Raw genomic sequence first — 22,117 nt, forward strand, 5'->3', positions numbered from 1 at the left:
AGATGATGTGCAGGAAGATAGAAAGTGCAGCTCATCAGTGTGATATTCAGCTCTACTCCCGAGCATCATCCTGAGCTCTGTCCTGCTTCCCACACTGTGTGCCCATGGAAGCAGTGTCCTAGCACCTCTCAGAACTTACATACTTTCTCAAAACACTTCTGTTTGAGGCAGGAGGTTTGGTAGCAAAGCACAGGTACTTGCCTGGGTTTGTCAAGAAAATCCATTGCAAACCCAGGAATTGAGTACAGTTTACCTGAGTCCACCCAGAGCCTTAACTAAAAGAGGAGAAAAATGCTCTGCATTTTTCTCTCAAGTGCCCTCTACTAGTTGCAGGGCAGGGAGAGTAGGCTCTTGGCCTCAGTCTTCAAGTCCTGTCAGTTTGGGATGGTCCCAAGACATATACACAGGATGCTAAGAAGGACAAGCAAAACTCAAGAGTGGGCGAACCCTTGTGTCATCCTTTCTCCCTGTCAGAGACGAGGCTTGGGAAGAAGAAGCCCTCTGGGACTTCAGTGCACATGTGCTGACAGGTTTTATCAAGATCTTCCTCTCTGAAATCCTCATGCAAACCAAAGGACAGTTAGGCCTCTGTGGCTGGTATTCTTTAAAGAGAAGGACAGTCTGGTTTTTACTGAATTAATATCACATAACAGATATCAAACTAGTCATGGTGTAGTAGTTAAAAATATAAAGTTTTTAAGGAACAAAATTAAGGTAAATAATTCATTTTCTTCCAGCACAGCCTTAGAGGAGTTTCTTTCTTTTCTTGATACAATAGTGTATCTATTTTAACCTATTTCATATTGAGACTACTTTGAGGAAGAACTTGTCTTTAGAAAAGCTGATTAATAAGCACTGAATGCTTAGAAAACCATATCTACAATATGAACTCATCTTTGTGGGAAAACAAGTTAATCTGTAAAAGTTTAATCCAAAATATATTATGCTAACTCAAATTTAAGCATTTTCTATTTTGCCTCCATGTGAGAAAATTTGAATCAAGGTAAAATTGTCAAAGTAGTGTAGCAATTGTATTCTTGTCCTAGAAAAAAGACTATCCACGCAAGAGACGTGAATATGCAGCTGTGAACTCCTTACCAGTGTGCTGTATCCAACTTATGTCTTTGAACTCAAGACCATGTTAGGTACAAGACCATGTTATAACCTCTTTACCTGATGTTTAAAGACCATACATATTTAGTGCCTATTCAGGTCACCTCCAAAGATTTGCAGAAAGAAGCTAAGGTCTTATTACTTAAATAAACACATAATTGGCATAGCAGGACATAACAAAATAAGCAAAAGTTGTCTGTTTCACATAGTCTGGGTTTGGTTCTAACTAATGAACCATTTTCAGTTGCTCACTTCATAGACTGCAGAGTCCTATTTTGAGTTGTTTGGAATTTTGTCTTAAGTTAGTTAAACAGCTGAAAATACAGAGACTTTGTTTAGGGGCTGGTATATAAAGCAGTATGAATTCCCACAAATATGATCTTTGGTTCTTGTTACTTGGATTTTGAATCTTTGTGTAGCTCAGTTGTACGTGTGTTCACAGCCTGATTGCCTGAAACACAGATTCTCTGACCCAAGAGCCAAAAATCCACTATGACACTGCTGATGTGCATTATTTTTGCATATAGCTGGGAAGGTGGGGCAGATGGGATGTCCTGATACTTAGCAGATGTAAACATACACAAATATGTGGTTCATATTATCAGTTTATATTATAAGGTAGAACTACACAGTGGTTTTATAGAGCATCACAGATTATTTTAGAGAGGAAATTCAGGACTCTGTTCCTCTGGCACCTATTACCTTTTTCTTAGCATGCAGTCTGTAAGGTGGATGTTTTGGGGTTGTTTTTCTCAATTCTAGTTTGATTTAACTGTCATCTGATGACTTTACAGGCTTGCTTCACTAAAGATGGTGTTTTATTAATACTGAGTTTGCTAGTTACGTAGAAAGATCTCAAAATCTAATTTTGTGTTGTTTATTAATTAATAATAATTAATTGGAAATTACTATTTTTAGTTATTTAGTACACAACTAAATTATGCTTATCCAGTATCTGGAGAGAAGGTGTCAGCAGGATGTGTGTCTCTCCATGTGCATATCATAGGAAGTGGACTTTGCTGAGGGTGTTCCCATGTGTAATTTAGTATTCAAACTAATTCAAACAAATCTAAAAATTGCAAATAATTTGAAATACTTCATGCTTGTGGGAAGATGTCTTTCATAATTGGCAAATTCTACACTGTTTGCAAGGAAATTGAAGCATCTGCTGCAAACCAAATCTGTAACAATACATAAACAAGGATAGGTTGTTTTTTTTTTTCTTTCACCATTTAGCATTTTCACCATTCTCTGTCTTTTCCATTGTCATCTTTCACATTCTCCACATTCATTTGCTTTTCCATTACTTCTCTCCACTACTTTGCTCCATAGTCACAGGGGTTCCAGCCTCAGATCTCTGCAGTTCTACTAACTAATTTATGCAGATTTCTTGATAAACTGTACTGCGGAGACAGAAATCACCTCTCCTGATATGTGAACCACCAGACTAAAAGCTGGGACTGTAAATAAAACATGAACATTTATATATTTGTGTCTTTGAGCTTTGCTATCATGATTTGCCTTTTCTTCTTTTGGTTGCATAAATATCTTGTCAGCAAAAGCAATGGGAATCATATTGAATGAACCATTCAGGCTTCAGGTATCCAACATCTTTTAATTAATCACCACTGGCAGCCAACTAGTGTGAATACCCTACCTTCCCAATAACATTGGATTTCTGCCAATATCCTCATTTGTAACCATATTCCTTCCAGCAGTGTTTTAATGATTTAGCTTTTAAATAGAAAAAGTTTCATTTAAAAGCACTGTTCAGGTGGAGGAGTGGCTTTTAAATATTGAGTGGTGTGGTGATAAGCACCAAAGAATCCCATCCATGTTGCGAGGAAGTCTTATTATAAGGTGTCTTTTAGGGTTTATTCTACAGAAATGCTTATGAAAAAAATACATTCTCAGAAAATAACTCAAGCTTCTTTGTTTTATTCAAAAGGAACATGCCAGTGATTCTTAATTTTAAGAAGTATTTCAGGAGTAGATTATTCAAAGTTAAAATATCTTTTTAAGAAATTGAGTCTTTAACAAAGTAAAAGAATTAAGGAAGGAGGGTGGCATTACTTTGGACGATTTTTGGTTAAACAATAGGCACATTCAAAGTTTTTTTCAAAGAGGGAATGAGTCTTACTCATGGGTTCTTGGGTTATTTGTGTAGAAGTATTCATACCTGTGAATGGTATTCCCATTTTTTCCCCAAGAAGTCCTTAATTGCTGATAGCAATTTTTGAGGCTGATGAATTTGTCTGCATTAGATCTTCCACATTCCTAACAGTGCCTTGGCCAAGCCAGTGTCAGCAACACTGAGAAACTTGTCTAAATTTCCCTAGTGTAGACAAAGCCTTAGAGCCCTAACTTATATTATTGTGTAGAAAAATGTCAGTTAATTGCCTTCCTTGTCATTCTGAATTCCAAATAGGTTGTGTCAGAAGTGAGAGATTATTGTTCCTGCCTTTACAGCATAAAAATTATGGTTTCTTGACTAAAAACAAAATATGATAACAAAAGGGAGACTGTTCTCTGAAAAAAAAAATCTCTTTTTGCTAAAGTCATTGTAAGAGATTAAAATAATGATGGCATATTAGAGTGTACTGCTGAGAGTCTTTAACCATCCAGAGGGTCAGAAATTGTTCTGACCCTCTGGGTATCCATTACCTAGATTTATCAAAACAAGTGTACAGATAGTGGCATTTCATGGAGCATAACTGTTTAAATGTTCACTAGCAGGTCTCTAAAGCTGTTGCCATCTTGTGCATTACCAGCTGCAAATATACAGGGTTATTGAACTTCTCCAAAACTGAACTTGCAAATTACTTTTTGCTCAGTTCTCCCCAAAGTTTCTTCTGAAGCATGGGATTCAAGCTGAGAACAATGCAATTAGAAGAGTATAATTTAAACAACTGCAATATTAAAAATACTGGTATTTGTATCAGCCCTTCTATCAGATACAACAATGCTTTATATTTGTACATTAGGAAAAGCTTGTGATTAAGCAAGCTTGAGCAAGGTTGTTAAAATTCAGCCTTAGTAAGATATTTGAATACTTTATCTGACTGGATAGTAAGTATTTAATCCTTGCAATAAGTCTTCCATGAATTCTCTTATTCTGCCCACTTATTGACCTTTACAAGCGGAATATTTCCTCTTTGCCTCTGCCTTCATCTTTCTAAGAACAATTTCTCTGCTGTGGTAAAGTACTAGAGAGCTGTAATAGGGCATTGAAATTGGCCATAAAATTGGTGGTAAATAATGGGAGAAAATGGGAATTTTCATGGCACTTGTTCAAATCACTCTATTGCAAAAAGTCAGACACCGCCATGAGGTGTCTTTTACTGTCAGTCCTGAGAGCTTATCTAAGATAATTCAGAATATTATATTATCTTTCTCTTAGAAAGAAATCTCAGAACACACACAGTGACACACCAAGAGACCCCATTAGCCAGCAATTAAGTGAAAATGAGCAGCATAGTGCTGAAAACTGTTTGTGTTAATGAAAATGTTTGTACATAAGACTTAATGGAGCCTATATTTTCAAATTCTTATAATATTGCTGGTGCTTTAATTGTGTGTTTATAATCCTCTTTATGAAAGAAACAAAGAGGACACAGCAGTAGTCTGTAGGCAAATGAAGCTAAAGAGCAATTTTGAATAGACATTGACAAAAGGAGAAAAGTTCTTCAGCTGAAACCCATAGCAAGGAAGTCGGAAGCCTGGCTGCACTGGTGGTGGCTGAGAATAGTTGAAGGCCAGGAAGGGTGTTCAGTTTAACTGGTGCAGAGGGCCTGTGGAATGTCAAAATATATTGTATCCAGCTTCCTTCTGAACTGTCTATCTGCAGGTTTTTCTACATAAATTTAAATTGTGGGTTTAAAATTTTACAGAAAAACGTTATTTTTCCATAGTATCTCCACAGTGAATTTTACCCCACAGAATGCCTATGGTTTGCAGCTGAAGGGAAAGAAAGAAGGGGGCTGGAATACTGCTTGCCCAAAATTCCCTTGTACTAAGGGAACTAATATCAGAGAAATTTGGTGGTGCTTTCTTTGAAGACATTTTAGTGACTGACAGGAGATCTCATCTCTCCTAGAGTCCATGAGCAGTCTCTCTCTGCTGCAGTAGTGAGGTGGTGGAGCACTCAGATGAAGCCACATCATTCTCATTTTAACAGTCCATTGACTACTGAACAGAGAAGAAAGCTTCCTTATTATTCTGCAGGCATGATAGTAAATATTTCATTTAAGTAGTTACAGCTAAACAAAACTAAAAGAGGTTTATCTGTTTCACTTGTCTTTCCTCAGTTTTGATTTACTAATGGTCTAGGTTATGATTTGCAAATTAGACTAGTGCTCATCTTCATCAGAGGAATACAGTATGAACTGGTGCATTCATTGATCACTGTGAAATGGAAAAGTTAAAACCATCCTTTTGGAAGACATGATGGCAAGCTCTGACTTGTTTGATGAGCACAAACTGTAGGTAGCTGTCTTTATGGACTGATGAACGTGCTAATTATCCCTCTGGGTTTGCTTGAAATCTTTGCAAAGTTTCACGCTCCCTTCCATCACTCCTTGGAAGTGCGTGATGTGTGTGTGTGTCTGTGTTTGTGATTTTTGCTATTCTCTGAGATTTTTATTTCCTTTTACATATCCTTGTTACATATCACTCTTTTAAGCTGGTTCTTTTTATTTAGACATGGTGTTGAATATAAGAAGTTTTCAAGCCAAAATAAATGAAAGCCTCTTTCATATCTCAACTAGATAAAGTTTATCAGTAAGCCTACGTGTAGGTGAAAAAGCTATGTGCTTGTACAGGTTTACATACCTGTTCCAATTCAGGCCAGTATTCCTTGTGCCTGTAGAAGGGAATCTTGCTGTCTCTGCTCTCTGACTTTATGTCTGGTATCTTCTTTCAAGTTTCAAAATGAGGAACTGTCCTGGTTTAACCCCAGCCAGCAGCCAAGCCCCACACACCTGCTCAGTCACTGCCCCACCAGTGGGACTGGGGAGAGAATCAGAATAATAAAAAGTAGAAAGCTCATGGGTTCAGATAAAGACAATTTAATAGGGAAAGCAGAAGCTGCACACACAAGCAAAGCAAAACAAGGAATTAATTTATCACTTCCCATGGCAGGCAGGTGTTCAGCCATCCTCAGGAGAGCAGGGCTTCATCAGGTGTAACAGCTACTTGGGAAGACAAACACCATCACCCCAAATATTCCCTCCTACCTCCTTCTTCCTCCCATTTTATATACTGAGCATGATGTCACATGGTCTGGAATATCCTTTTGGTCACTTGGGATCATTTGTCCCAGCTGTGTTTCCTCCCAGTTTCCCACGCGCCCCAGCCCCTCACGAGCATGGCAGTATGAAAAGCAGAAAAGGCCTTGGCTCTTTGTAAACTCTGCTCAGCAGTAAAAAAAATTCTCTGTGTTATCAACTGCATTTTCATCACAAATCCAAAACATGGCCTTATACCCGCCACTGTGAAGAAAATTAACCCCCAGTCAAAACCAGGGACTCGGAGTGTTGAGCAACTGATGAATTCGTATTTCCTAATATGAATAAATATAGAAACTCTGCACATCTCTCTGTCTTCCTTCCTATACTTCCTGTATATAGCTAAAGACAAGAATGATCAGATCAGTCAGTTACACACATCTTTTTGGAACTGTGGACTGTTGTGGCATGCATCACAGGAATGACCTGAGTGCTTCTCAGTTGTTACAGAAGGATCCAGAGCATTGACGTGGCTTACTGCATTTAAGTGCTGCTGCTGGGGATATTTTTCTTCCCATTTAAATGACTCAACAGATCATTCTTGAAAAAAAAGAGCATAGTTTAAATGCCATATTCAAATTTTTCATCCTGCATTCAGGGTAACATCAATATTCCTTTTACATTTAATGATGCCCTTACTGAGTGAATGGAAGCTGTACAACAAAATAGATGATTCCTGCTTTTGCTCTTGAAATTGTTTGAACCTGACCCTGTGTCCCCTGATTGTTTAGCAGCAGCCTTCCTGATTAAGATTTATTTCATTTTATTTTAGCTCATGTTCAGGGGACCATTATTTTCCTTACTGCATGGGAAAATATTTGGATTTTCTTTTCCTATTCAATCTTGATCTTTTCTGTTAGAGCTGAGTATATATATGGAAATATTTTATAGTTTAGTGGCAATAGAAATGTCCATTTTGGGAAAGATATTTGTTACCTTCTAGAGTTTATAGTGTTTTGTCTGGTGTATTGATTATTGGCTGCTGGTCAGCTTGTTCAAGGTCATAGAAGGGAAAAAAACCTGACTTAAAAATAGCCTCAGAAAAGATGGCTTAAAGCATCTCTTTTGAAAATTTGGTACAAGCAAGTAAGCAAACAAATGGTTTAAATTATTTGAACATAATTTGCCTTTAAAAATGGTAGAAATAACCTTGACTGAGTGGAAATCAACCTGCAATAAGTGCTACAGCAACAGTCACATCTGCAGAGCTTCCTGTGTTTCTTTGCTATGTGTTATCCTTCTGCAAAAGAGTCATTATGCATTTTGCCTTCTCTGTAGGTTGCAGCATGCCATCAGAGCAGAGATGTGCAGCTTTGAACAGCAGTTAATAAAAGCATTCTTTGTGCTCTTCACTCTTGTCTTGTATTATTTTACATTCTTTCTAGTGATGAAGAACACTCCTACCTTCTCCCTGGCACTGTAAATTTTTCCACAGAATTATTTTGTTAGAAGATACCAAACACAGCTTGGCACTTCATTATGATGATGATGGATTTAAACTGGCTTCTGTTATTTAGTTAAGTGGTGACAAGTTTATCACTTGAAGGCTTGGCTTTCTCCTCCAGAACAGTTCTCTTGGTGCCTTGCCTTCTCGGTGCTGCCTTCTGTCCTGAGAGCCCCATAGATGTGGGCAGAGTATTACTGTTGTTTTATGTGATTTTTACAGCCTATTCAAGTCTGCTCCTTGCTTCTTCCTATCTCCTGAGAACAGTGCAGGCAGAGATGAGGAGTAGGCTGGACTGTGCTATCTTAAGGCCAGAAGAAACTCAAGATGTTGTTATCCCTGGGTCAAGAAGATATGTTTGTATTTTCATTTCTTAAAGCCTTGAAAAAGGCTTCATGAGGATTTCTTGACTGCCTCTGCTTATTTAGTTAGTGTTTAATTATTATTTACATTTTTCTTAGCTCTATCTTCTTTTTTAGCAGTTTAAGGCTATTTCTTCTTGTCACATCTAGTCAATGCACAGACAACAAATTTATTTCCTCTGGAAAGCAGCCTTCTTTGTATCTTTCTGCAACAGCCCTTTTCTCTCTTCTGTTCTTTAGGCCAGTCTTTATTCATGTCTTTTCATGGTTGCTAAATTCCTGCTCACACCCTTTGTTTGCTCCAGTCCTTCTTGAGAGGTGGTGCTGAACCCACAGTCAGTATTCCATCTAGAGACTTTCTGAGTGGACATCACAAGAAGAGGATTATTCTAAGGTGTCTTGTCAGCTACATTCTTGGGTTAGTACCTCAGTGTGACATCCTGGTTTGGTTTTTGCTACAGACAGCATCCAGTGATTTAAGTTTATTTATTAATCTGTAACGATGTGATCATTATGATCGTGAAAATGATCTGATCCTTTTCTGCAGATATCTGTCTAGTCATTGACCCTCTGGTGTTTTGAATGGATTTGACATCTTGCTCCCAGCTACTTTTCTGGAGGCACTGTAATCCCTTGCTGTCTTGTGGCTAAATGTGCATCCTTGAAGTGGCCGTAACGCTGGCGTCTCCGTGGCTCTGTGACTGACTGATAAAAGGAGATGCACACTTTGAAACCATGCGTGTCACCTTTCTCTCTGCACAGCTTCTGGCACATGGGCAGTGCGGGTGGAATGTGTCCTGGGGACTTGGGCATTGCTGGTTTCTTTCTGAGGAATGCCTTTGCTCCTCCCTCACCACACAATCAAAGTACTCAAAGAAACATATTCAGGAAGTTACACGTGACATTGACGGAAAACCTTAAGGGAGAAAACCGTCTTTTCATTATGTAGGGCCACTGTTAAGTTCCACAACTGGCCTGTCCTTGGCTGGAGACTGGAGATGTTGTGTTGCTGCTATTCCTACTGACAAAATTAGCAACAGACTTCGTGGTGTGAAACGTTTTGCAAAACCAAGAGTTGTTTCTCTTTGAAAACACTGGTGCCAGAGAGTCTGATAAGGTAATAAAGGAAAAAATGGTTAAAAAGGTAAAAGAAAGATAAATATTTCCCTTCCAAAAGAACGTTTTCTCAAATTGCTTAAGAATCATTGGTGTGAAATAATTTGTCCTATTTGGAGAGAATTTTAGACATGCTAATTGGTCTAAGTAGAATTTTTCCTTTAAAAAATGTGGAGAAAAAAAAAAGGTTTTATAGGAGTGATGAAATACGGCATAGTTTTCCTTCATTCCATTTAATAGGGGCTTGCAATTTCCCTTAATCCGTTTTGGTTGTTGATTGTAGGTATAAAGTTTGCAGTGGGCTTATGATAAATCTGCCAAAAGCTGAACAATACAGACAATAAACTCCTTTTCTTTACAGTCTGTTTTTTACTGGGCTTGTCTTGAAAGCTTCTCTTCCAACCCTTCTATTTCTCTTTATGTCAAACTGAGCTGAAAAACATATTTATATCCAGTCAACAAGAGTTGCTGAAAAATAATTAGTATTGTTCCAAACAGAAAATATATCAGATTAAACTTCCTTTGGGAAAATGCCTCACTGCCTGCGCTGAGTAAACACATCAACATTATTAACTGGTGGATCTTGTTTCCCTGTTCTTTCTGTATTTAGAAGAACAGAGAACCAGGTGCAGCTACCCACCTATTGTTTCTTTCTGAAACAATATTTATATTCTCATCATGGATGTATTAAGGTAGTGGCTGAAATGGGCCACAGTACACAATATTATACTGTGCTGGCCCTTCTGACTTAGAGAATTGCTGTCCTAGGGGGATTTCTAAACTTTCATTCCAGCATTTCTAGATTTCAGCTCTGGCCACTGGATAAGGAAATATGTCTTGTGCAATGAAGCTGAAGAGAAATTAAATTTTTCTGTAATTAGGGTTATTTTATTTCTGTGGTTGTATTTACGCAGAAAGAATTCTTCAGGGTATCTTGAAATCTTCAGTACAGTGTGGCTCGGATGTCAATGTTTGCAATGAAAATCTGTCACGTTAGGGGATGCTCACCTCCTGCCTGCATGATTCCCAGTAGTTTTGTGATGAGTTAACTTGCAGAGTGGTGTGGGATTTTAATACAATGATCTGTACATTAGTGGGAATATGTCATGCTAGGGCTAAACCATCCTGGCCAGAACAGGAGCCACAAATCCCAGTACATTGAAATTTAGTAAACTTTGAAATTATGTAAACATAATATATTGAATTAGCTCAGAGAGCTAGTTCATTTTAAGAAGGCTTATTTTCTTCTCAGTGTTGACATCAAATCCAAGTACAACCTTGAAGGATATGCTGTAACATTGTAAAAAATGATGTAAAACTAGACTGTGAACAAGTAAGGGTTTTTTGGGGGGTGGGGAGAGGCAATCAGGTTTGACAGGCTGGCAGTCAAGGCTGGAGTATGCAGAATATCTCAAACACGAACTTCCTTTGTAGAGTGCCAGGAGAGCTGAGCAGGGTTTCATTTCTCTTTGAGCATGCATCAAGATTAGATGTCATTGAATGTTGCTGGCTTTGTAAGATTACTGGATTAGTAATGATTTAGGTTGTTTTACCATACATCTTATTTCCTGATCAATGTGACATGAGTTTTAAACAATTTTGGCATTCACTGGTGTTTCACAATTTATACAACTATGAATTTCATTAGTGATTTTCAGCATATTCCCCATGGCTTCTGGAACAACAGCCAGAAACGCCTGCTTTGGAAGAACATTTTTGGTTTGAAATTGGCAATAATGCCTTTTTTTAAGCCAAAAAATTATCATCTCACATTTGAATTGAAAGCTGCCACATACTTTTTAGTGGAGAGGGAGAAACCATGTAATTTGTCTTCTGTATGGGGGAAGTAAAAGCAAGCTGTGATGCTCTTCAAGGCAAAATATGTTTTCACTAGTGAAAAGCTGTAATTTGCCTTATGTAATTTCCCTCCTTTTTGTACTTTGTTTTTGTCTGTTAGCGTAAGGATCCATAAATGATTCGAACCCTCTTGATCTCTCCCCTTGTTCCTTGTCTAGGGAGTTAAGCAGTAGAGCCAACTGGTTGCTTAGGAAAGGTGGCTCTTTTTTCACCTTTTTTCAGCAAGGAGATTGTGAGGGCTATACTGAAAGTGATGTAAGTGTTCTTCATGAGCATTATCTATGCAAAAAAACCCGTAAGTTGTCTGTTCTCGGAATAGGGCTGATTGATCTGGGCTCCTACCACCAGGAAATAGTCACTTCCCTACCTGTGGATTTTCTGCTCTTTCTGCTGCTGTGAGTTCTTTCAGGTGGATCTGCTTGACTTTGTGTGTGCAAGCCCATTTATAACAGGAAAGGAAAAGCTAATCCCAACTGAATTTCAGTCACCTTTGCCTTCTGGAATATATAGAATTTCCCTTGAAGTTTTTACAGAGTCTGCAGTCGGCACAAAACAGACCTACTGGCTCCTTTGATATTTTTAAGCCTCTGCTTCATCAATTGTGCAGGCTTTTGGTTTATTTCCAAGTTCAGTCCAACATTCTGGTTTTGATGTAGAGACCCTGATGTTATTTTTGATCTTTTATCTTGCTTTAACTTTGTTTCCTTGTGTTTGTTCCTAGCCATAAATTTGGTTAGGACAGAAATTATTATTTCAGGGCAAAGGTTGCAGTAAGCACAAGAGGGGATTTTTAGATTCTGAGGCACCAAGATGGTCTGACAGATCAGGAGCTTCATTTCAGGAAATACTACAGTGTCTCTCCTGTCTAAAGCCAAATACTGAAGTTATGGTGATTTTAGACATGTGAATGATAAAAGATGTTGGAGTGAAGATTTCTGTTCTATGGAATAGGAGGAAGAAGAGAGAAGTAGAGAGACTTTGTGTGGATTCTCAGTAGAGCAAATCTTTTATCTCATGAACAGCAGGGAAAGTCAAAATCACATTATCCAGTGGTTCTGTCAGTTGCTAGTCAAATGATAAAAATTTCACAGAAAAGTTTGTATTTTTGTATAAGTTGTGTGAGGAGGATGAAAAAATGTGCCTCTCTTTGTTCAAGAAATTATTTCCAGATTGCTTTTATTTGTAATATATATATATTGTTACATATATATACATATATGTGGGAACCCATAAGCTAATTTTGAAGGAGTGTCCGAGTAACTCTTTCATTTTTGTAAGGTAGATTGAGAGTGTTGGGGTTTATTCTGTATATAAATGCAATCAATGTAAATCAGTATTTTTAAATAGAAGCAGATTCTGACTACTAAATGAAAGTCATGCTTTACTTCATTTGTCTAAGTGTTTTATTTGGCAGTTTTCAGTGTATTGAGTAGCTTTTGTTTCCATGAAACAGAAGATTGCATGTGGTGGTTTTCTTATGTAACCCAGCTTCTGATACCCAATTTTTAACTGAGTTGCCAGCTAAATCTGTGCTTTCAAGGGTTATTAAAGTCTATAAGGATGACAGGAAGGCTGCACAGTTCCAAGATAATAAAGTCATATAGTGCTGTTGAAGATGAACATAGGAACAACCTCCTTTCAGAGGTAATACATCCTTTGTTGATATTATTTTTTTACTTAAAAATAGAAAGTTAAATTGAATTAATGCACATTCTTCTCTAAGTTCCCGTATATGCACATAGAAACACAGCACCTGCACTTGGCAATTCCTTTGATTTTGCTCTCTCTTCAGATCTGTATATTCTTTTCTCTCTTATTCCTGCTCCTCAGAGCTCAGAAATGTTTGTATCAAGGTATTATTGCTGGGAAGGAGTTCCAAGGGTATGATACTCCTATTGTTAGTGCCATGCTAGAAGAGAAATGCCGAGCTGGGAAAGAAGCACAGTAAGGACTTGATTGAACTCCCATAGGGCTTCCATTGAAGATTCTCATTATCTTGTACAGACTTTTGTTCATCTTGTGCTGTGTTGTAGCACTAGTGACTGCAGGGCAGAAAGTCAGCTGCTTCCCTTCAGTGCTTGGTGTGTAGAATCAAAAATGTGACAGTTATGCATTTGCTATTCAGAAGAAGAAAAAAAAACTAAAAAGAAAAGCTTTGCCAATTTAAAGTATTTTATGAGCGAAGTAATAAGAATTCATGAAAACAAGAACAAGAGCACTTGTTTCCAGTCAAAGAAATGGAGGGAAAATCACTAAATGGGTTTTATGTTAAAGAATGAAGCAGTCTTGAAACTGTAATTTCTCATACATGTGTTAGCATGTACGAAGCAGTGATTCCACCGATACAGACATCTATCTTCATGGAGATAGGCAGAGCTCAGATAATCTTCTTCCATAATTTGGAGACTTTATATGTATCTTAGAGGATGTTCTGTCTCTCCTACTGATGAAAGCACAGCCTAAAGCTGCACCCCGGCGAGATGACACTGTCGGTCTGCTCTGTAGCTGACGAGGGAGCGGCTCCTGGGTGCGGATGCGTTCGTGATGCCCGGCCGTCCGTGATCCCGTTCGTGATGCCCGGCCGTCCGTGATGCCGTTCGCGATGCCCGGCCGTCCGTGATCCCTGGCCGGGCCGCGCTAACTGGGGCGCCCGCGGGAGCGGCCCCGTGCCAAGGCTGGGCGGGCGGCGCCCCCTGCCGGCCGCGCCGCGGGAGCCGCCGGGAAGGGACGCGCGCCGGGAAGGGCACCGGGAGCCGGGACTCGCCGTGCCGCGCCTGCCCAGAACTCGCAGGTGATAACCTGGCATCCCTGAGATTTGGTTCAAAGATCTCTGAAACGATTGGCAGTCTTCCCGGGCGACTTCCAGTGTACTTCGGGTCAGGCCCATAAAAGCTTGAGACTTCACGGAATTTAGGATTAGGTCTAAATGCATAAAATCCTGGGTTTTTCCAAGGATATTAAACATTATGGTTTGGGTCAGTTGCCATATAAAGGCAAAAAAATTTATATAAAGGGTATATAAATGTCTATATTATATATAGTATATATATGTTATGCATATGTAATATAAATAAAGGCTATACAAATGCATACAAAGGGCATATAACAAAAATACATTATAAATACTAGATTGGCAAAACTGCAGTAAAATATTCTTTATCTGTTTGGTCAGATTTCATACAGTTATGTGTGATTCTGTTTTTTGACCACTGATAAATGTTTTCCCTCCCAGAAATATATCAATAAAACCATCTCTTCTGTTTTCATTTTTCTGTTTTTCTGTGTAATGTTCCAGTCACAGTTTTGAGTCTACAGAATATTGTAGTTTAGATGGGTGCAGTAATCCTCCTTATTAAATCAAGAGTAATTTATTTTTTATGTAGTTTATTTAGAATTATATTTTTAATACTTTTTTTCTTTCTTACAAAATTTAGGTGGAGAACAGACCAAAGTATTATGGAAGAGAGTAAGTGTTTTTCTCTTTTAAGTGTCTGTTGGGTATATCCAGAAGTTGTTACTTTAGAACTAAAAAAAAAAAAAAAAAGGCACAATGGAGGTCTAATAAAATATTTTATTTTACCTTTTGCTTTAACTGAGAGCCAAATACAATGAAAGCCTAATAATATAGCTGTGTTACAGTCCATTGCTGCTGGTCACAATCCTTGAATTATGCTGTTGTGTGAGCCTGCATTTTTATTTTACTTCTCTCAGGAGAGTTTTGAGCAAAAAAATGTTGTCTGGGGTATTCCTTCCTTTTATTTTAGTTATTGTTTAAACCTGCTAGTGGTTCTGCTCTGGCCTGGGAATGGGAGAAGCAGCTTGTCTCTCTCACTGCCTTTTTGTGTATGTTCCTATGCTTTCACCACCCTACTGAGTTGTGGAAGTATGTGTACAGTGCTGCTTGCATGCTAAAGTTACAAATACCCGAAGAAGAGACATCTTTTTCTTTGAAGGAAAATACCAAACCTCCAGAGTGTAATTTCTTTGGGCTCAGCAGTCTCTTTGCAAATAAATAACTAGGAAGGGGCTGTGCATTAGCACCGGGCAGGTGAAGGTGAAAGGCACAGCCACTGCAGCAGCCACCCAGCCTTGGCATTTGGCCTTTACTGGAGTTATATGCTGAGACCCCAGCCCTTGTCACTAGCTGAATTACTTAGATCCCATGTTCTATTTTTCATTGCTTCCCAGACACACCATATATGTTAAATGATCCTTTTCTGCCACCAGAAACATCAAGAATCAGCTGCTTTGCCCCTAATTACTGAAGTTTCATTTTTTAAATATTACCTTTGCCAATGAGGAATTCAGATCTAGCCACTAGAGTACACTGAGCTGAAGACAGCGGCTAGTTGAGTAACACGTCACACTTCCTACAGCAGGACTTGTAAAACCATTGCTGCAGTCTCTTACCCAGGAACGTGCCTGAGTTTTTGGGGCAGCAGGGCTGACAAAAACTGTAAGATGTCATCTTAATGAACCTGTCCAGGCAAGATCACCTTTGTTACTATCATTCAAAAAGGAGATTTCCGAAGTACCGAGGTAGTCCTATAAAAGCAGCTGACTCAGTACTCAGAAGTACTTGGAAAGAGAAAAAGGAATTTCTAGGGAAAGAAACTGAAAAAGCCATCATTACATTACTGTATAAATCTCTGATGTGGCTGCATTTTAAGTAGTGAACATATTTCTGGTCCCTCTCTACCCTTTACTCCTCCATCCTTGTCTCAAAGGTTATGGGAGAAGAGAAAGATACTGCGAGGGGCAACAATGGTGGAGTGAAGGGCTGCATCTCCTGCCATGGGAGAACAGGTCACCTCAGCAGTGCCCAAGAAAGGGTCATGCACAGTACCTTTTTCAAGTTCATTGCCAGAGGCAGCTGCAGAGGCCAAAAGCACCAAGATCTAAAAGGGTTTACAAGTGAGATTCTCAAATACGTGAAGGGTAAGGTCACAAGTGATTGTGTCTAAAGCAGTGATGGATAGGCAGGGATGAGAAGTGAAATATGTCACTGCTTCCTGCACTCTTTCTGTGAGCATTACTTGTTGGCTGCTGTCAGAAGCAGGCATTAGTTCAGTGGATCTTGTACCACGTACAAGCTCTTTCCATGCTATTACAAAAATGTACTAAAAATATCCATAAGAAAATCCAGATTACCCAGTGTTTACCACCTGTGGTTAAAGAAATTTCACAGGTGCCCCAAGTATCACATTCAAGTGGTTTGTTAAATTGATTATAGAAATTTTGTCCTGATATCTAACCTAATGTCTGCTGTATTTTGTGGGGAATAGCTCATGCTTATTATTTTTGACTAAAATTACAAATTGCCCTGAGTTTATTGGTTAAAGTCATGTTTCAGTTAGATCATTTAGAGGATGTTTGTCCCCTACCTGTACAGAGAGAAAAGATTAATCAATTCACATTACCTTTAACATAAAGTCACGCTGGAAAGGTCATCTAAACCTAGTATTTTCAACATGTTGTGAAAAGACAACTTAAAGAGAATGAAACAATTGCATTTACATCCAACGTGTTTTTCTTCTCTTTCACTACCGAGCCAGAGGCAGTGTTAGGAATGTGCCACTTCATATGTATTGTCAGAAAAGAGAAAATGCTAAAGGCCAGTACTTTTATGTGCCTTTTTTTAGACAGCAGCAAAAATAGAAATTTTCAAAACCTCTGAAGAGACCCTCAGAGACTTATCAGCTAGCAAAATGTGCGTAGGAGTTAAGACTCAAACTGCTGTCAAGACTGAATTTGTACTTATGGAGAGATCGCTGCTAAATATTGGTTTTCATAAGGTTAATTGTGCATCCTAGGCCCTCTTTCTTTCTTAAAATAGCAATGACAAAAGAATCAGAGAAGTATTGCTTTTTTCCAGCACTGAATGAGGAGTTCCTTGACATGAAGAAAACAATGTTTTTCTCAAGACTTCTCTGTAGCTTCTTCTACTTTAATATATGCAGAATAGAATTTTGAATAATTGTTTCCATTTTTGTCTCTGTTTTCCTTACAAATCTGAGGAAGCATTACAATAATAAAATGAAGCAAATTGATTATCAGAAGACATATGATTTTAATTAAATATTTATGTATATAAATACCTACCTTTAAATAACTACATATTAAAATGCAATAATTCCATTTTGTTTAAATGCCTTTTTGCCTAGTTTTCAATTCTGTTTTAAGGCCACTAAAAAGGAAACAAGGAGGAGGGGCATAGACTGGTAAAAGAGAAAAGTTGTGAAAAGACTGGGCACTTGCAGAAAATAATCTTGGGGTGCAGCTGAGTTTATCCTGACTGAAAGTGCATTTCCAGTGTAATTTTTGTGTCTATGCTGAACTTGTCCAGGCCAGGTGACCATCCTGCTCTTTGGATGCTACCCTGATGACGTAGACCACAGTGCTTGAGAGTGCTGAAGTTTTCAAATGTTTTCTGGGGTGGAGAAGGGTATTTTTCTGGTTGGATTATTCTGTAAGTCACTGAAATATTTCCCCTTAGGTTTCACGGGATCATTTCTCGGGAGCAAGCAGATGAAATACTTGCTGGTGTAGAAGGAGCATATATTCTTAGAGAAAGCCAGCGGCAACCCGGCTGCTACACCCTTGCTCTCAGGTAAATGCTGGTTTAATAGAGGCTTATAGTTCCAATGTGAATGTGCTTCATGGAGGGGATTATGTTGGTCCCTTTTGAGTTACCTCCACCGTTACCTAACACACTGTGTGATACCAGAGTGCTTTTACACCCTCTTCTCAGCAGTTTGACCATCACAGTGCTGCAGCAACTCAGTCTCTCCTTCAGCACCTGGCTAGGAAGTCCTTTTTCAAAACCAGTGCCCTTTTTCTGGTTTTTTTTGGTTTTTTTTTTACCTAGAATTAAGTTTTGTAAAGATAGATCTTCTTCAAGTCTCTATAAAAGATGTGAGTGAATACAGAACAGGAACACATCCCAGTAGAGGACACAGCCAAGTTGTCCTTGGAGCTCAGTGTTGTGTACAAACATCAATAACTATCTGTGATAATAGCCCCAAATAAAGCTGGAAAATCATGACATCCAGAAAGCTGAAAACTGGCAGTTTTCTTCCCCAGTAGGAGCTCAAGTTTTTTGTAGAAATACGTTGTGAATCATGGGATGCTGCTGCTCAAAGTAAGTCTGCTATTCAACTGAACAAAAAATGCAGTGGGAACCCATGCTCCAAACTCACTGCCTGTCACAGGTGCCTTTCCTGGCTTAGCTGTGTCATTCAAAACCTGCCCATTCAGGTCTTAAAGACACTGTGTATTAGCAAGAGAAGGAAGAGAACAAGATACCCAGTTGGGTTTTGATGAAACAAACTCCTTGGCAATATTTTGCAATTTTTATAGCATTATTACTCCTGTGAGATATAAACAAACTAAAAGTCTGAATTTTTACCCTTCTGCTAGTAAGACACGAAGAAAAATCCTTTGAGGAGTTAGCCCAAGTAGCTGTGATACAGTGATGAAATCATGCTTAGAATTTGTATTGATGTGCAGATGGTAAAGCTGGAAAAGCTGGTGAGTCACGCCAACTAAAAAGTGGTGCAAATTAAAATGAATTTGTGTCAGCTGAAAAAGAACAAACACCGTTTTTTAGGGTTTTGGAGGAGATTTCAAAATGAAGAATAAAAAGAATAATAAAGGATAAGAATTATGGCAAAATGCCTGTTGTTTTGATGAAACATCATGTTTTCTAAATCCATCTGGATAATTATTTGTAGAATCATAAACTGAATTTAATTATAAATTGGGATTTTATATGAAAAATGTGGGTGAAAAATAAAAGGCTTAAACCATGTGATTTGAAGTCCCAACAAAATGCAGACATGCAGTTTTGATGCAATGCATTTAACACAATAGCATATCTTTGAATGCTTTAATCAATGATGAGATTCCAACCTCAGTGTCACAAACTGAATGTGCTACTACGGCACTTGGATTATTAAAACACTTAAAAAATCCTAGTAGATTACACCTGCTGTAAATAGGGCTAGAGTTTTCCCACATAACTTTGGATATTTAATTGGGCCCTGAATTAGGAGCTTGGTCTCCCTGGCTTCCTGACAGAGCCTGATTCATACCCTTAGGATTTTGATTACTTGGTAGATGTCCATCTCTTTATTGACTGTAAATATGCCCATATGTGGTTAAGCAGCCATTTTCTGCACCTCAAAAATGCTTCATGATGGAAGAGCCATCAGCAGAGTCTGAGTTCTTTCTCTCTCTCTCTCTTCTCTCCCTCTGCTTTTTTTGTGGTGTTTGCAGATTTGGTAATCAGACCTTAAACTACAGGTTGTTCTACGATGGGAAGCACTTTGTTGGGGAGAAGAGATTTGAATCAATCCATGATCTGGTTACAGATGGCTTGATAACATTGTACATAGAAACAAAGGCTTCTGAGTATATTTCCAAAATGACAACAAACCCCATATATGAGCACATTGGATATGCCACTTTGCTTAGAGAAAAAGTATCCCGGAGGCTGAGCAGAACAAAAAATGAATCAAGAAAAGCAAGTGTAACAAGTGAAGAAAATACTCCAGTTGAAAAGGTAAGTACAGTCTTTCTATCAAACCTGAGAAGAAAAAGTTTTGTCAGAAAACCCGTTTCTATTTTCCTGTACTTTAATAAGTGTTGCTATCCCACTGAAAAATTTACATCTTGTTAATATGACCTTGACTCCCAACTAATATTTGACTGGAGCTCATGATGAAAACTTTCTAGTAAGTACCAAATGTAAATGTTTTCTCTATGTAAATATATGAGTATATATAATTTACCTTAGGAGCTGCATCTAAATTGGTCACAGGTTATATTTGTCCATGTATATACTCAAGCATTTTCCACAGTAGGGCTATGAATCCAGTTCCCACTGACCCTTCACCACAGCTCAAGTTTGTTATCTTTCTGTACGTGGTTCAAAGCTCCTCTTCTCTGACAAGCCTTTGGTGGATGGGTCTCAAACTGGGATATTGTGTGTTTTCTTTCCTTCTCATGGATCTGAAATTGGGATGTTGTCTGTTTGCCTCCATTTCTTCTTGCTCTTCTTGTTTGAAGAGGGCTTTGCTTGATCTCCTTCTCTTATGCACTCGTATTCCAGAGCATTGTATGGACTAGGACTTACATGATGATAAACTGAGAATTTTGTGCAGTTAGCAGCCATCTGAAGATGTAAAATTAGAAATTATTTTACATATGAGAAACAGCCTTGTAAGCAGTGACATGTGGATATTTTCATCTCCCAGGTGGTATGGCAGCAAGAGCTGTCAAACAAAACTTTGTTTTTAAGTCTGGTCCTTGAGCTGAATTGACTTAGTGACATTTGTTAAGCATACTTCTGCAGAGTGACTGTTGATTTTAGTGTTCAGTGTGCTGGCCAGCTAGTTGGGAACTGGAGCCAGTTTTTATTTGGAAAGCAGGGAGTGAATTTCCTGTCATATAGTCATGGCGAGTATGAAAGAGATCAGCTTTTTTATATGTATCCTCATGTCTCTAGGGCATTTCTAGCAGGATTATCTGTTAGGTTGACATATCTGCATTGGCTGATTATTTACTGGTTTGGATTTCTCAGTAATAATAATTGCTTGAGTAACTGACCTGACATGTAAACCTATTCATACTCTATAACAAATAAATTCCATTGACAATGACATTTTTTAGGGAAGGCATACTGATGCAGTATGCCTTTGGAGAAGAGCAAAACAACAAGTCCTCCATTCATGTTTTATTTCAAAATAAATCCACTGGTGATGGTAGTTTTTGGTTCAATTGAATGGTGTTGTAATATCCAAGAGGAGTAAATGCCATTGAGACATCTAGTGCTCGTTCAGTTGATTCCTGTGATTGGACAGTGGGTGATTTTGAATGCTGCAACAGACATAAAAAAGGAAATGTTTACTTTATTTGAGGCACAATAAGAAGTAGACATAGTGCCCTGTGACAGATTTTGGTGTAGGTGTTTCTGTGTAAGTAAGGGAACGGTCCAGAGGGTATACTGGAGCTGGATCATTACTGGGATGATTGTAAATATTACTGCATGCATGTAGTGTAATAAAGGAATCATGGCAATTGAAAACCATGCTACATTCTCTAGGAAATCAGAAAAATTTGATCTGTACAAGGAAAAATACAGTTTAAAAACTGTGTTTAATTTTACTTACAGTTTTTGCAGTTGAGGAGCAAGACTTCTGTTATTCTCAAAGTGCTCTCAAAGGCATCAAAGGCTTCAGAATATTTGCTCTAGTACCAAATATTCCATAACAGATTATGTTTTCTGTTGTGTTTGCTGTTGGATGCCATCCTTCAGGTTGGGCAGCTTTAAGTAGGCATTGCAAAAACCCTTTTAGTCCGACAGAAGGCAGACCATCGCTGAAGGGACCCCTGGCCTCTCTCCTTCACCACTACCTTTTTACTGATGTATGGTTTTGTGCAGCTATACAATAGGTGACACTAGCAAACAACTCCAGATTAAAACTGACTCAGCCCGGAGAAAAAATAAGTGAATTTTCTGCTACATCTGCTACCTGATCCACTTCATATGAGTAGAAATGCAGCACAAGACTCCTCCCTGATAACAGCTCAAAAAACTGTTATATTGGCTTAATGTGAGAGAAGTGCTGCATTCTTCATTCCAAGTACCTGTGCTTGAAAATGTTTGGAGTTGATGTAATGCACTAGCAATAGTGAAAACACACCTCTGAGCCTAATCAATGATTATGTTAGGTCTTCTTTTGTATTGCTGCTGAATGAAATTTAAGTGTTTAGAGGGTTATTTGTCTCTGAGGTGATTCTAATGTGAAAGGCAGGTTCTTGGCCTACAAGGACTTGTGCTCATCTAGATTTCTGTATGTGCAGGCAGGAGCAGCCTGCAAGGCTGGGCTCTGTGGCTGTGCTGTCATGTAAAAATAGCTGGCTTCAGCTAAGCAACT

At 38.5% G+C, this 22,117-nt stretch overlaps 1 protein-coding gene across 1 annotated transcript in view; it reads left to right on the forward strand.

Annotated features, from left to right (window-relative positions):
- Positions 1-22,117, forward strand: part of CHN2 (chimerin 2) — a 158,320-nt gene that overhangs the window by 73,630 nt on the left and 62,573 nt on the right. Inside the window, exons 4-6 of the mRNA XM_053946126.1 lie at positions 14,612-14,643; positions 17,674-17,787; positions 19,455-19,740. Coding sequence (XP_053802101.1) covers positions 14,612-14,643; positions 17,674-17,787; positions 19,455-19,740 — 432 coding nt within the window. The remainder of the gene's footprint in view (positions 1-14,611; positions 14,644-17,673; positions 17,788-19,454; positions 19,741-22,117) is intronic.

This window comes from Vidua chalybeata, chromosome 1, assembly GCF_026979565.1.
Source record: "Vidua chalybeata isolate OUT-0048 chromosome 1, bVidCha1 merged haplotype, whole genome shotgun sequence".
NCBI classification, from domain to species: domain Eukaryota; kingdom Metazoa; phylum Chordata; class Aves; order Passeriformes; family Viduidae; genus Vidua; species Vidua chalybeata.